Below are 12,500 nucleotides of genomic sequence, written 5' to 3'. Positions count from 1 at the left end.
ATGAATAATTTCATTCAACACACACAGAAACTTTATCCAAGAGTGTTACATTTGACCAGTGTTTCTCAACCAGGGGTATGCGCACCAAAAGAGGTACGTGAGCGCACTGCACTGTATATGGGGGAAAAGTAGATGATTAACATATGGAACATAGTTGTATTGGGATAGAGGAAGTGACATGAGCAAGAGTGAAGGGCTACTCATGGTATGACAAAAAAGGCTTACACTGCAAAAAAAGAACATTTTAGCAAGCTTATTATTGTAATTTCAAGTAAAAAGCATCAAGTCAATCTTAACCCTATCGCGCCGGACGCATCATATTTGTTTCATCAAATTCAAAGCCCTCTCCCCGCTGACACAAAAAAAAATCGATCTCAAAAACATCCTGCGTGTCATTTCCAAACGTCCTGCAGTACACGGAAACCGCCACAAGAGAGCAGCGGTCAACAACAAGTTGACCACAGCTCGGCGAAAAATGCAAAAATGGAGTAGAAGCGGTTTCCCTGACCGACGCTGAGATATCGTCAAATTGCAAAAGGTTTGTGTACAAATTTCCGAAATATAACTCTACATCCTTTAATTTGAACACTTGCTTTGTGCAATTAATCAAGGAAGAGTTCATATTTTTACACCGTGTTGCAGAGAGATCGTGCTAAAACTGATGAAACAAATAAGCACCATCCGGCGGTGGCAGGAAGTCAGCCATCAATGCATTTCGCCATAGGGGAACTTACAAAGCATACCACGACGATCGTTTAACAAAACACACAAGTTGTTTTACTTCAAGATATTGCCTTAAGAAACAGGTTTTACTTGCAATTTTGAAAATGTAATGCAAAATGTTGAAATTATGATCTCGTAAAAAATGCATTGAAGTGAATGGAGAAATGGTCCAATTCATCAAAAATGAATAATGATCTATATTACACTCATAAATAGGTTGTTAAGTATTCGATCAGCTATATATGTTTTTACATAGATTTTAAAAAATTACCCAACCAGGCTGTGGGAAATGTAAAATATGGTCCTGCTAAAACAAGGATAGGCTTTAAAAAAATGGCAGGATCTCACTAAATATTTAAAGATAATCCTCAAATTAAATTGTCTGACAACTTTTTTAAATAAAAAAAAAGTTGTAAATGCATTAAAAGTCATTTTTCAATGGTCATGAAATTGGAATTTTCATTCCCTTTAAAGCCTGATGCATCATATATGATGCATTAAATATCTCAGTGACCTTAACAAAAATTTGATTATTTTTTTTTTACATTTCTTATTAATATTGAAGCAAATTCCAAAAAAATAGAATTTTCTCTCATTGCTTTCATGGTTCAGGTCTCACAGGGTTAATTGAAGGGAAAATCACCTAATAACTTGTCATTTGAACCAGAACTTTTGGAGTTGTTATAAGACATTTGCCAGTGGGGCAAGTTCTTTTTTCTCAATCAGATTTCTTGTACTCTTTTTACACATAAAAATACTTCTTGTAACAAGTAAAGAAATCTGACCTAGAAAACATTACTTGCCCCACTGGGATATTTCTTGAAACAAGTCTACAAAGTCTAAAGGTTCTACCTCAAAAGTACTAGTTATTAGGTGATTTTTTACTGAAATTGAGATTGACTAGAATTTTTTTTTTTACTTGAAAATGGAAACATAAGCATGCTCAAATTTTCATTTTTTGCAGTGTAGGGGGTTGCAGTGTAGGGCTCAAGACAGAAAGTGTAAGGGTACTCAAGACACGCTGCATTAGACCCTCTTGAGGAAGTGTTAGTTTATCACTTATAGTAGGAGTAGTATCCTCTGTGTCCTCCCATTTCACTCTCCTTCCTATGGTCACTGGAAGACCTTAGGTAATGTCTCATTAAGGCAGGAGCTAATGAGACTCTCGGGGGTCAGATATCATGTGACACACACACACACACACACACACACACACACACACACACACACACACACACACACACACACACACACACACACACACACACACACACACACACACACACACACACACACACACACACACACACAGAGGTATTGACTGTTTGTGTCTGGCGTACCGTAGGAGGAGTACTCTGACTCTGAACTGAGTGACATGGTGGTAGAGGTGTCCGATGACGAACTGGAACACGTAAGACTAAATGGGCTGCACCGACGTGTGTGTCTGAGAGAGAGACAGTGGTGGAAAGTTGAGAGTGAGCGTGTGTTTAAGAAAAAGGGAGAGTGTGTGAGTGTGTGCGTCTCTACAGTGTATCATCCCAACTTGTCAATTTTTGACTACCTTTGACCAGGCTGCAATTTTTGACGTCTCAGGTATGCCCTTGGAGTCTAAATGAAACATGCACCTCAAAGGTGCCCCCTTGTGGCAGCATAACTTCACTGACAGTTAGGGTTAGGGAAAGGTCCAGGTTTAGGCCACACAGTCTACATTCGCCATGGCAGGCATACCCTCAACGTCAAAAATTGCAATCTGTATCAACAGTAGTCAGAAATTGACGAGTTGGGACGAGACTGTTGTGCGAGTGCGTGCGTGCATATGTGTGTGAGTGAGGGAGAAGGAGAAAAAATGAAAGTGGTGAGAAACTGATAAGTTAAAGAGGGAGTAAATGTGAATGAAAAAAACGAGAAAGGGAGATGATGATAAAGAACGAGTGATGAGAAGGTGAATAGAGTGTCTGGGAGTGTTTTCTACAAAGGAAGTGTGTGTATCCGCCAGCACAGCCGGTTGATATCTGCTTTGGCACCCTGCATCCCGCAGAAAGCATTGTCCGTCAGCATTGTATTATACTGCTCATTGGCCAATTAGAATTAGTTTTAACCAATGAGCAACAAGTTTAATCAACTGGTTTATTTGCCCATTCTAATGCTTGTTTTTTTCCAACAGTTTATTTTGATGACAAACACACACTGTGTGTGATGTGATGCGATACCACACTCTTGGTTGAAGTGTGTCACATCATCACGAATGTTTGTGTGTGTGTGTGTTACAATTGTGTCGCCAGTTGTTTGAGTGTGTAGTAGGTCTTGACCTGCTTCGTGTTGATATGTCCACCACAATACTCATCTCAGTCGGATGGATGGTGTGCTTAAGTGGAAATATTATGATATGATATTATTACATATGTATTCAGCTGTCCAAATACCCAAGTAATGCTACTGTTACAATTAATTAAGTAAAACATTGGACAGGGGTCTTTTGTTTAGTATGTCTAATGTGTGACAACAATGCTTAGATCTTTGATTAGCGTAATCTGGTATTTATCTGGTATTTTTGTATAGTCATTTTTCAAATCAATTGGATGTAGGTGTTTATCCGGGACATATTTGAGCTGCACGCATGTGTGTGTATACGGGTCTTTGACATTGAAAAGTACAATACAGGTTGTCATGCTGCATGCATCGTGTTTGCGAATGCAGACACAAACATGTAGGGCCTGTGAAATGATCTGGTTTCTTGAATTGTGAAAACTCACTCATCCAGGAATGCCTAATGCTGGGCTGTGCTAACTCACAACATTTATCTCTCTCTCTCCCCCAATTTCCTCCTTTCCTATCATTCCTTCCTTTCCCTTGTCCTCTCTCTACCTCTGTTGTTTAATCTGTCCACTCTCTTTTACCTCTTTCACCATCTCTTTTCTATCTCTTGTCCTTTTTTGACTCCACTACTCCGTTTCGCGTCCCTCCTGTCCCATTTCTGTTTAAAACCTTCAGCTGCAGAACGGTTCTAACGTGACTTCCAAGTTTTCCTCGGCGCTCAAGTCCAACACCTTCTCCACCGCCAATGCCGGTGACCTCCAGCTGCCCTCTGCTGCCACTGGTGGCGGAACCGGGTACTACGAGAGCTCAGCGGCGCCCTCCTATGGAGCACCTGCACCACCAGCAGCAGCAGCAGCCCCAGTCCAGCCTAAGGGGACCCCTGATCGTGTCATCCAAGCCCAGCCGGAGCAGCCCTCCCTGGGCAACAGCAAGCGGAAGCTCTCCTCTCCGGAGTCCAGCTCCAAGCAGCCTGCGTTGCCTCAGCCCTCGTATGCACACGTCCAGCCGCCTGCCTACGTGCACCCTCCGCCTCACAGCCAGGCTGTGGAGCAGCTGAGAGGCAAAGGGCCAGGTGAGAGACAGAGAGTGTGTGTGCCTGTGTGCCTGTGTGCCTGTGTGCCTGTGTATGTGTGTGGGTGTGTGTGTGTGTGTCTGTCTGTCTGTCTGTCTGTCTGTCTGTCTGTCTGTCTGTCTGTCTGTCTGTCTGTCTGTCTGTCTGTGTCTCTCTGTCTCTGTCTCTGTCTGTCTGTGTGTCTGCCTGTGTGTCTCTGTCTGTGCCTGTGCACGAGAGAGAAAGAGAGAGAGAGAGAGAGAGAGAGAAGCAGAAAAATAACGGATGTGAAACAGACGAGAGAGATTACTTAAGTTAGTTGTACTCTTTGAAAGGGTGTTGAAGACTGCTTCACAAGTAACCTTTAACTTTCTGACTCATTGACAGTGTGGGAAACACTGCAATAATTGTGTGTGTGTGTGTGTGTGTGTGTGTGTGTGTGTGTGTGTGTGTGTGTGTGTGTGTGTGTGTGTGTGTGTGTGTGTGTGTGTGTGTGTGTGTGTGTGTGTGTGTGTGTGTGTATGTGTGTGTGTGTGTGTGTGTGTGTGTGTGTGTGTGTGTGTGTGTGTGTGTGCTGACATCCTGTTAAGTTTGATGACAGCTCTCATATTCAGCGCTGCGGTCTGGTCTTGCCAGTCTGTGTGTGTGTGTGTGTGTGTTTGTGTGTGAGTATGCATGTGTGTGTGCATGTATGTGTTACAGGCGTGTGTGTGTGTGTCTTTGCACGAGGGCAGTGGTTATGCTATATAAGTCCCTGGCAGATAGCGATAGTGATAAAGTGATTCCAGTGTTTCTATTTTAGTGAAGGTGTTGACCTATTTTATGAGGAGCGTATCTTAAAGGGTGTGTGTGTGTGTGTGTGTGTGTGTGTGTGTGTGTGTGTGTTTGTGCGCGTGTGTGTGACTTACTGTATACTGCAACAACAAGTGATGAACTAGCTAGACCACAAGCCTCTAACAAATTTCCATCATCAGCAATGAACAAAGAGAGACTGAGAATGTGTGAACTGTATATGCTTCTGTGTGTGTGTGTGTGTGAGAGAGAGAGAGAGAGAGCGGAAGAGAGTGAGAGAGGAAGAGAGAGGCAGAGATTGTGTGTGTGTGTGTGTGTGTGTGTGTGTGTGTGTGTGTGTGTGTGTGTGTGTGTGTGTGTGTGTGTGTGTGTGTGTGTGTGTGTGTGTGTGTGTGTGTGTGTGTGTGTGTGTGTGTGTGTGTGTGTTTTTTTTGTGTGTGTGTGTGTGTTTGTAGTGTGTGTGTTTGTAGTGTGTGTGAGAGAGAGTGTAAAAATGTGTGTGTGAGAGAGAGCAAAACTGTGGTTGTGTTTCTGCTCCGCCCTCATCTCCAGCATACTCACACCTTCCTGTGTGTGTGTGTGTGTGTGTGTGTGTGTGTGTGTGTGTGTGTGTGTGTGTGCGTGTGCGTGTGTGCATGCATGCATGACTATGTGCCTGTCTGTATCTCTGCTTGCCTTTTAAACAGACCATCCGGAGCTGGCTGCGTCAGTGCGTTCAGTGGAGCCAGCGCAGCCACAGCAGCCTGTCCCAGCCAGCAAGAGTGTCCCGAGCGCTCTCCACACACACGCCACACAACACACACACGCACACGTACCGCACGCCTGGGAGGCTGCCGCAGACGGAGGGAGAGACAGAGACAGAGAGAGGGAGCGAGAGAGGGAAAGAGTGCAGCAGCAGCAGGAGGAGGAGGAGGAGGAGGAGGAGGACGAGAGGCTGAGAGACTTTCAGACGGCGGAGGAACTTGACGACGCCATGTCTGCTCGACAGATGTCCATCAAAGAGAGGTGAGACGTGTGTGTGTGTGTGTGTGTGTGTGTGTGTGTGTGTGTGTGTGTGTGTGTGTGTGTGTGTGTTGGGGGGTGAGAGAAAGAATGAAAGAAGCCGAGAGAGAGAGAGAGAGAGAGAGAGAGAGAGAGAGAGAGAGAGAGAGAGAGAGAGAGAGAGAGAGAGAGAGAGAGAGCGAGAGCGAGAGAGAATGAAAGAAATGGAGAGAGGATTAAAGTGAAACAATGTTTTCCTGTACTTCTTTTGATGCTTTCTTTGTTCCATGTTTATGATCCGTTTTACAGCTGTTGACATTAAGCAAAAATGTTCTCCACTTAATTCATTAGGGATGGGAATCATCTGGTGTGTGTGCTTGTGTGTGCGCGTGTGTGTGTGCGCGTGTGCGTGTGCGTTTGACTTGTGTATGTCTGTGTGTGTGTGTGTGTGTGTGTGTGTGTGTGTGTGTGTGTGTGTGTGTGTGTGTTTGTGGTAGTATGCATGTGTGGTGCCACTTGTGTGCGTGTGTGTGTGTGTACGCGCGTGCGTGCGCGTGTGCATGTGTGTGTGTGTGCGTGTATGTGTGCGCGGGTGTACATGTGTGTGTGTGTTTGTGGTAGTTTGCATGTGTGATGCCACTTGTGTGTGTGTGATCCTATGAGTGGAACAGTTATCTGACGTCAGTATTGATTCCTAGTCCTGATGCCATCGCCTCTCTGCAGCACCAATGAGGACCAGCTGTTGCTCAGGCTCCAGGCCTCAGGGTATTGCCAGGGTTTAGTTTCATTGTCAATTTGCAAGCCACTTCATATGATTGATTGATAGCAGGCCCTAGACTGAGATCAGAAAAGGGCCAGGACATTTCTGTACGCCCTCTCTAAATTATGGGCCAGTTAGTAAGAAGAAAAAGAAAAGCAACAACAACATTGCTGGCCCCTGAGGACAGTAGGCCCACTGGGAAATCCCCTGTATGCCAGATGACCAGTCCAAGCCTGATTGATTGTGGTTGTTAACATGGTAGAAAGATCCAAATAGATAAATATCGGTGACGTAACGTTGGAAATGACGTCAGAAGGACAACACTCCATTGCGGTTCTTGAATTAACATTGTGGTCCTTGATATGAGTATCACTATTGCACACATGCCCTGTTTTGTGAAGTCTGAATATAACATTGTTTTGAGAGGGTTTGTTATATTGCGGAAAACAATGCAGCATTGATAGATAGTCTGAGGAAGTGCTGCAAGTGTAAAAATAAAAACATAATGCAAATATAATGCAAATGCATTGTAATGTGAAAGAATCCAGTGGAAACCAGTCTACAGTTTGCTGCTTTCCTCTTTTGTGAACTTTTGTGAACTTATGTGAACCTTACACTGTTTCACATAAGTTCCCATAAGTTTCACATAAGAGTTTGCAGCATAGTTAACTATATGTAGTCTTCTCTCAGACATACAGAGTCTAAATGTGTCTGTATATGGATTTATTTGTCTTTTTGATGTCTATTATGTACACATTTATATTATATGTATATTATAAGTCTATGGTGGAGCCATTGGACTTTATTTTGGATACTGACCTTGGCCCTGGAGGGGAAAGTAGGGGGAAAGTAGGGGGAAAGTAGGGAGAGGGAGAGGGAGAGGGAGAGGGAGAGAGAGGGAGCGAGGGAGGGAGGGAGGGAGGGAGAGAGAGGAAGAGAGGGAGAGAGAGGGAGAGAGGGAAGAGAGGGAGAGAGGGAGAGAGGGAGAGAGGGAGGGAGAGAGGGAGAGAGGGAGAGAGGGAGAGAGGGAGAGAGAGAGAGAGAGAGAGAGAGAGAGAGAGAGAGAGAGAGAGAGAGAGAGAGGACATGATAAGAAGGGGGATATTTTTGGATGGTCCATTTGGCAGACCTAGAAGTGTGAAGAGAAATGGAGGGGAAGGGAGAGGGGGAAAGAAATTGATATTGAGTGCAGTGTGGCTGGCGAGGAACTTTTCTGGCGATTCAGCATTTTAGATTTGGATTGAGTGTAAAGAACTTTATTAGTACGCTGAAACACGTGATGAGCATTTCTGAGAGAAATTGCAAAATCACATTATGCGAAATTCTTTGGAGAGAGAGAAAGAGAGAGAGAGAGAGAGAGCGAGAGAGAGAGATTGAGAGAGTCTGTATGTGTGTGTGTGTGTGTGTGTGTGCGCCTACGTGTGTGTGTGTGTGTGTGTGTGTGTGTGTGTGTGTGTGTGTGTGTGTGTGTGTGTGTGTGTGTGTGTGTGTGTGTGTGTGTGTGTGTGTGTGTGTGTGTGTGTGTGTGTGTGTGTGTGTGTGTGTGTGTCTGTGTGTGTTCCTGTGTGTGTTCCTGTGTGTGTCTGTGTGTATCTGTGTATGTGGTATCTGAAATCAAATGCTTGTGTAACCTGTTAAGCACAGGGCCCCATGTGTGACTGTGGGCAGCGTGGAATAAGTCTGGATTGATTGATGACATAATTGTGTCAGATGATGGCAGATTGCGTTCAGTACAGTGTGCCAGTGTCAGCGGCAGACTAGCTGACCATCAGTACTGCGGTCAGACTTCTCTATCCACGCCTGCTTCATACTGGTGTATACAGTAGATGTGTATATTTCATCTGTTAGGACAGTGCTTCTTAACCTTTTTTCTTGAAGCACCCCCTAGACAAGCTGCGCACCTCTAACACAAACGTCTACACGTGTATACACACTAAAAAAATGATTTAAGTGAATAATTACAATAATTGTTGCTTTAGACATTAAACAATACTTTAATGACTTTACATCAGGTCCAAAACATGTTTTAATTTGGTCTTGATTTGGCCTAATTATAATGTTTGGAAGCAGAATTCTGGCCACAACCTCTACACAAACAAAATTCCGCACACCCCCTGAAATCTCTGGCGCACCCCCAGGGGGTGCCCGCACCCCAGGTTAAGAACCACTGTGTTAGGACACAGCCTCTGTTATACATTTGCTGTTGCCAGAGTGGCAGTGACCAAGTTGTAATGTATTAATAAAAACTATGTGTAACATCAGAGTGGTGTTGTATTATGGTAATAAAGTCTTTTCAATGACTATTACAGTGTCACAGTGTCGGAAAAGTCTGCTTTATGAGGCTATGTGCTCTCAATATGCAGTATCTGCAGTGCTATGTGCTGTTGAGGAGGGGTCCTAACTGAGGAGCATTGCCCATTCCTTTGCATATTCAGTACATAGATTACAAGATTTCTAGACTGCCGCAATGTACTGTGTATATACTGGATACAGTGGCCCTGATAGGCCCTCCACTGTCATCCAGGGTTTTTAGTGTATGTGCAATATCAACTGCTGTTTAATGTTCGGGTGTCATTTTGCATCTTGTTCCAATCACCCATTTCCCTCTCTTTTTCTCTCTGTCCTTGTGCGTGTGTGTGCGTGTGCGTGTGCGTGTGCGTGCGTGTGTGCGTGCGTGCGTGCGTGCGCATGCGTGTTGATACTCTGTGTCTGTGTCTGTGTCTGTGTCTGTATGCTGTTTGTGTTAATGTGTTTGTGTGTGCTCTCCATCCTCTCCCTCTTCTCCCTCCTCTCCCCCGCTCCTCTCCTGTCCCCGTAGGCTGGCGCTGCTGATGAAGAACGGCGAGGAGGACTGGCGGAACCGCATCAACCGCAAGCAGGACGTGGTGCGCGTGGCCATCTCTGAGCGGCACGCCCAGCTCTGGGAGGTGGAGCAGAGCTTCAAGAAGAAGGTAACCACCACCCCGTCCCCGTCCCCGCCGGCCTCGCCCAGTGACCTTTACTTTTCACCCCCCATGACCCCCGGTGACCTCTCCCCAACCTGAAGGTCAGGAGGTCAAAAGGTGAAAGGGATCACGGACGGGATTGTTGAGTTACTAGACACGGTGGTGGTGATGGGTTATACAGTCTGGGCTTGATGTGTGTCCAAGAATTTAGTACAAATATGTCACATACGGCACATTAAATTGCGAAATTGCATACTGTACATTCAAGAAAAAATAGCCTACATTCATGGACACAGTTATTAAGCTAGCAAGGTAGGCTATGGATAAATATTAAGATTACAAGTTCATCAGAAGCCAAATCATATACAGTATATACATAGAATATATACAGTATATAAGTGTAATATATTGTATAGCTGAACCTTTTTGCATTCACTCTTACAGAATTGACAAAGAGGAAATTATTATACTCAAGTATTAATAAATATTTAATTAATACTGTACATGAATTCACACAGACATACACGACCCCATGGCTAGCCATTAGCATGAGCCTGACCTACACACTGTATACACTGCAGGGAGATGACCATTCCCAAACAGAGAGGTTTGTGTTCCTGTCTGTGTCTCTGTCCTCTGTCCTCTGTGTGTGTGAGCGTGTGTTTTGTGTCTGTTCGTCTTTTCCTCTCTTTATTCTGCCTGTGAAGCCAGGAAATAGATCCCACACCAACACAAAGACCAGTCGTAGGAAATAGCTACAGAATGCTATGCTATGTCAAGGCAATAGGGTGCTATGTAAAGCCACAGGTGGTATTGTCATTACCGTAGTCGATGTCGTACAAAATAATATAAAAAATGTAACTTCTACAGTCATTCTGGAGTAGTAATATCTACCCATGTGTTGCGTAGTGGTGTTTCGCATCGTTATAGCTGCTTGAACCAAGTTTGAAGGATTTAGTCGGTAATTCTATTTCAATATCCTTGGAGCTGACACTGTCAGAGATGTGTAAATGGTTGTAATGAATTGTAAATATGTCTATATTATCTCTCTTGGGGCCAATGTAAGTGGAGATGGTTTATGGACTAACAAAGTCAGTAGACATGGTTGTGAAGTAAAGACGTCGTATGATGGATAATTAACACTTTAGGGTGACTGGATCACTCATTGTCTCCTTTGTTGTTTTTGCTGTACAGTACAGTAGTGCATTAAGAAGTAATGTCTTGTCAATTCAATTGATTTGTAGCTGGCATTGAGCCCTGTAAATATCGTCAGAAATTCTGTTAACTTGTGTTTGATTGGGAGTTTGCTGTACCAAGTTGTTTGTTTCAGGTGGTTTATGTATGAAAACGGTGTAATCTAACTCACTATCCACTATTCTTCTTTCTGTTTGTTATTGAATCTACTCGCACATGTGTTATGATCACCTAACATCCCTCCTCCATGTCCGCCACCCTCAATAAATCTTTCTTCATTCCCTGCATGCTTTGTGTTTCTGTTATTTTTGCTTCATGTGCTTCTCTGTATGCATGTGTGTGTGTATGTGTGTATTTGTCTTTGCGGTGGGGTGGGATGGGGACACATGCCTCTCTGTTTGTTGTCATTCTCAGCAGCAGTCAGTGTTAGGACCAGTTCAGGGTTGGCTGTATGTATTTTTAACACGAGCTGTCATGGATTGTGTATCAACTTATTGTTTATATACAGCTATATATTGCACGGTATGCACTTTTCTACATGTGATGCTTTAGCCACATATACATGCATACATTTGTTGGTAACACCATACCTGACGCCAGTGTCATATGCATGACATTGCTGTGTCATAAAGGCATTATGTCAACTGTGTCACGACAGTCATGAACGAGTCATAAATGAATGCTTTAATGATCATGAAAAATTGACATTGTTTGGGCTGTCTTTACCACAACCAAATGTCAATTAATTACAACAGTCATAAATTGTTTGGCATTGACATAAAGTTAATGACACGTCCATGACTGTGTCACGGCACTGTTATGGCACTGTTGTGTCATACGTGTGACGGTGGTGTCAGGTTAAGTATTACCGATTTGTAGTCGTAATTTCCTTATTATTAATGTAGGCAATTTCGTAAAATATGTCCATTGTATCCCACTACTAAATAAATCATAAAAATGCTAGGAAATCATAGAGTGCAAAAATTGTCAGCATGATTACTGAGTTAATCTGATGTACACACACACACACACACACACACACACACACACACCTTCCCCTCTTACTTTCTCCATGGTTCATGCTCAGTCTCTTTCTCTCTCTCCAGACCTACTGTCCTGTGTGTCATACAGTAGGTTCATCTTAGCTGTTGTTCAGTGTCAAGCATTAGGTCTGTCTGAGTCCTCAATCTCAGGACATCAGTACAGCTAAATCTATAATGTCTCTCCATTACACTATAGATTTAGCTTCTTTCATGCATGACATCCCCTCTAAAGAGACTGTGAACAGCATCAATGTGACGAGAGCGAGAGCGAGAGAGAGAGAGCGAGAGAGAGAGAGAGAGAGAGAGAGAGAGAGAGAGAGAGAGAGAGAGAGAGAGAGAGAGAGAGAAGGTGGGTGGGTGAAACAATATGTTGATAATAAATGAGTGTGTGTGTGTGTTTGTACAGTAAGAGACTGAAAAAGAGAGAGCGAGAGCTAAACCCTAGCCCATCTTCTCTCCTCTTCTCCAATTGTTTTATTTCTGCCATTCATCTCTTTAGGATTCAGGCATGATGATAGATGACTTTGCTGTGTCTGATCAGCTCTGGGTAAGACTCATAGAGCTGCTTGCTAGTGTGTGGAGCGTGTGTGTGTGCCTGCCTGTATGTGTGTGCATATTGCCACTGTAGTTAAGGGGTTTAAAAATCACAGGAGTGGTTTGCTTTGTTGTCGTGGTAATGCTTTAAGTATTTCACT

The 12,500-nt window shown here is 43.8% G+C and overlaps 1 protein-coding gene across 16 annotated transcripts in view; it reads left to right on the top strand.

Moving 5' to 3' along the window:
• Positions 1 to 12,500, top strand: part of svila (supervillin a) — an 83,869-nt gene that overhangs the window by 42,582 nt on the left and 28,787 nt on the right. For 12 of the 16 annotated variants that reach the window (XM_063207131.1, XM_063207123.1, XM_063207128.1 and 9 more), the window contains 5 exons: positions 2,069 to 2,134; positions 3,715 to 4,111; positions 5,569 to 5,887; positions 9,442 to 9,574; positions 12,305 to 12,352. In XM_063207131.1, coding sequence (XP_063063201.1) covers positions 2,069 to 2,134; positions 3,715 to 4,111; positions 5,569 to 5,887; positions 9,442 to 9,574; positions 12,305 to 12,352 — 963 coding nt within the window. The remainder of the gene's footprint in view (positions 1 to 2,068; positions 2,135 to 3,714; positions 4,112 to 5,568; positions 5,888 to 9,441; positions 9,575 to 12,304; positions 12,353 to 12,500) is intronic. The other 4 variants (XM_063207134.1, XM_063207132.1, XM_063207125.1 and 1 more) reach the window with 2 other exon arrangements.

The sequence above is a fragment of the Engraulis encrasicolus genome, chromosome 9 (assembly GCF_034702125.1).
Source record: "Engraulis encrasicolus isolate BLACKSEA-1 chromosome 9, IST_EnEncr_1.0, whole genome shotgun sequence".
Classification (NCBI taxonomy): domain Eukaryota; kingdom Metazoa; phylum Chordata; class Actinopteri; order Clupeiformes; family Engraulidae; genus Engraulis; species Engraulis encrasicolus.
The sequence above is the reverse complement of the archived record's forward strand: the minus strand, read 5'-3'. Positions and strand labels throughout refer to the sequence as shown.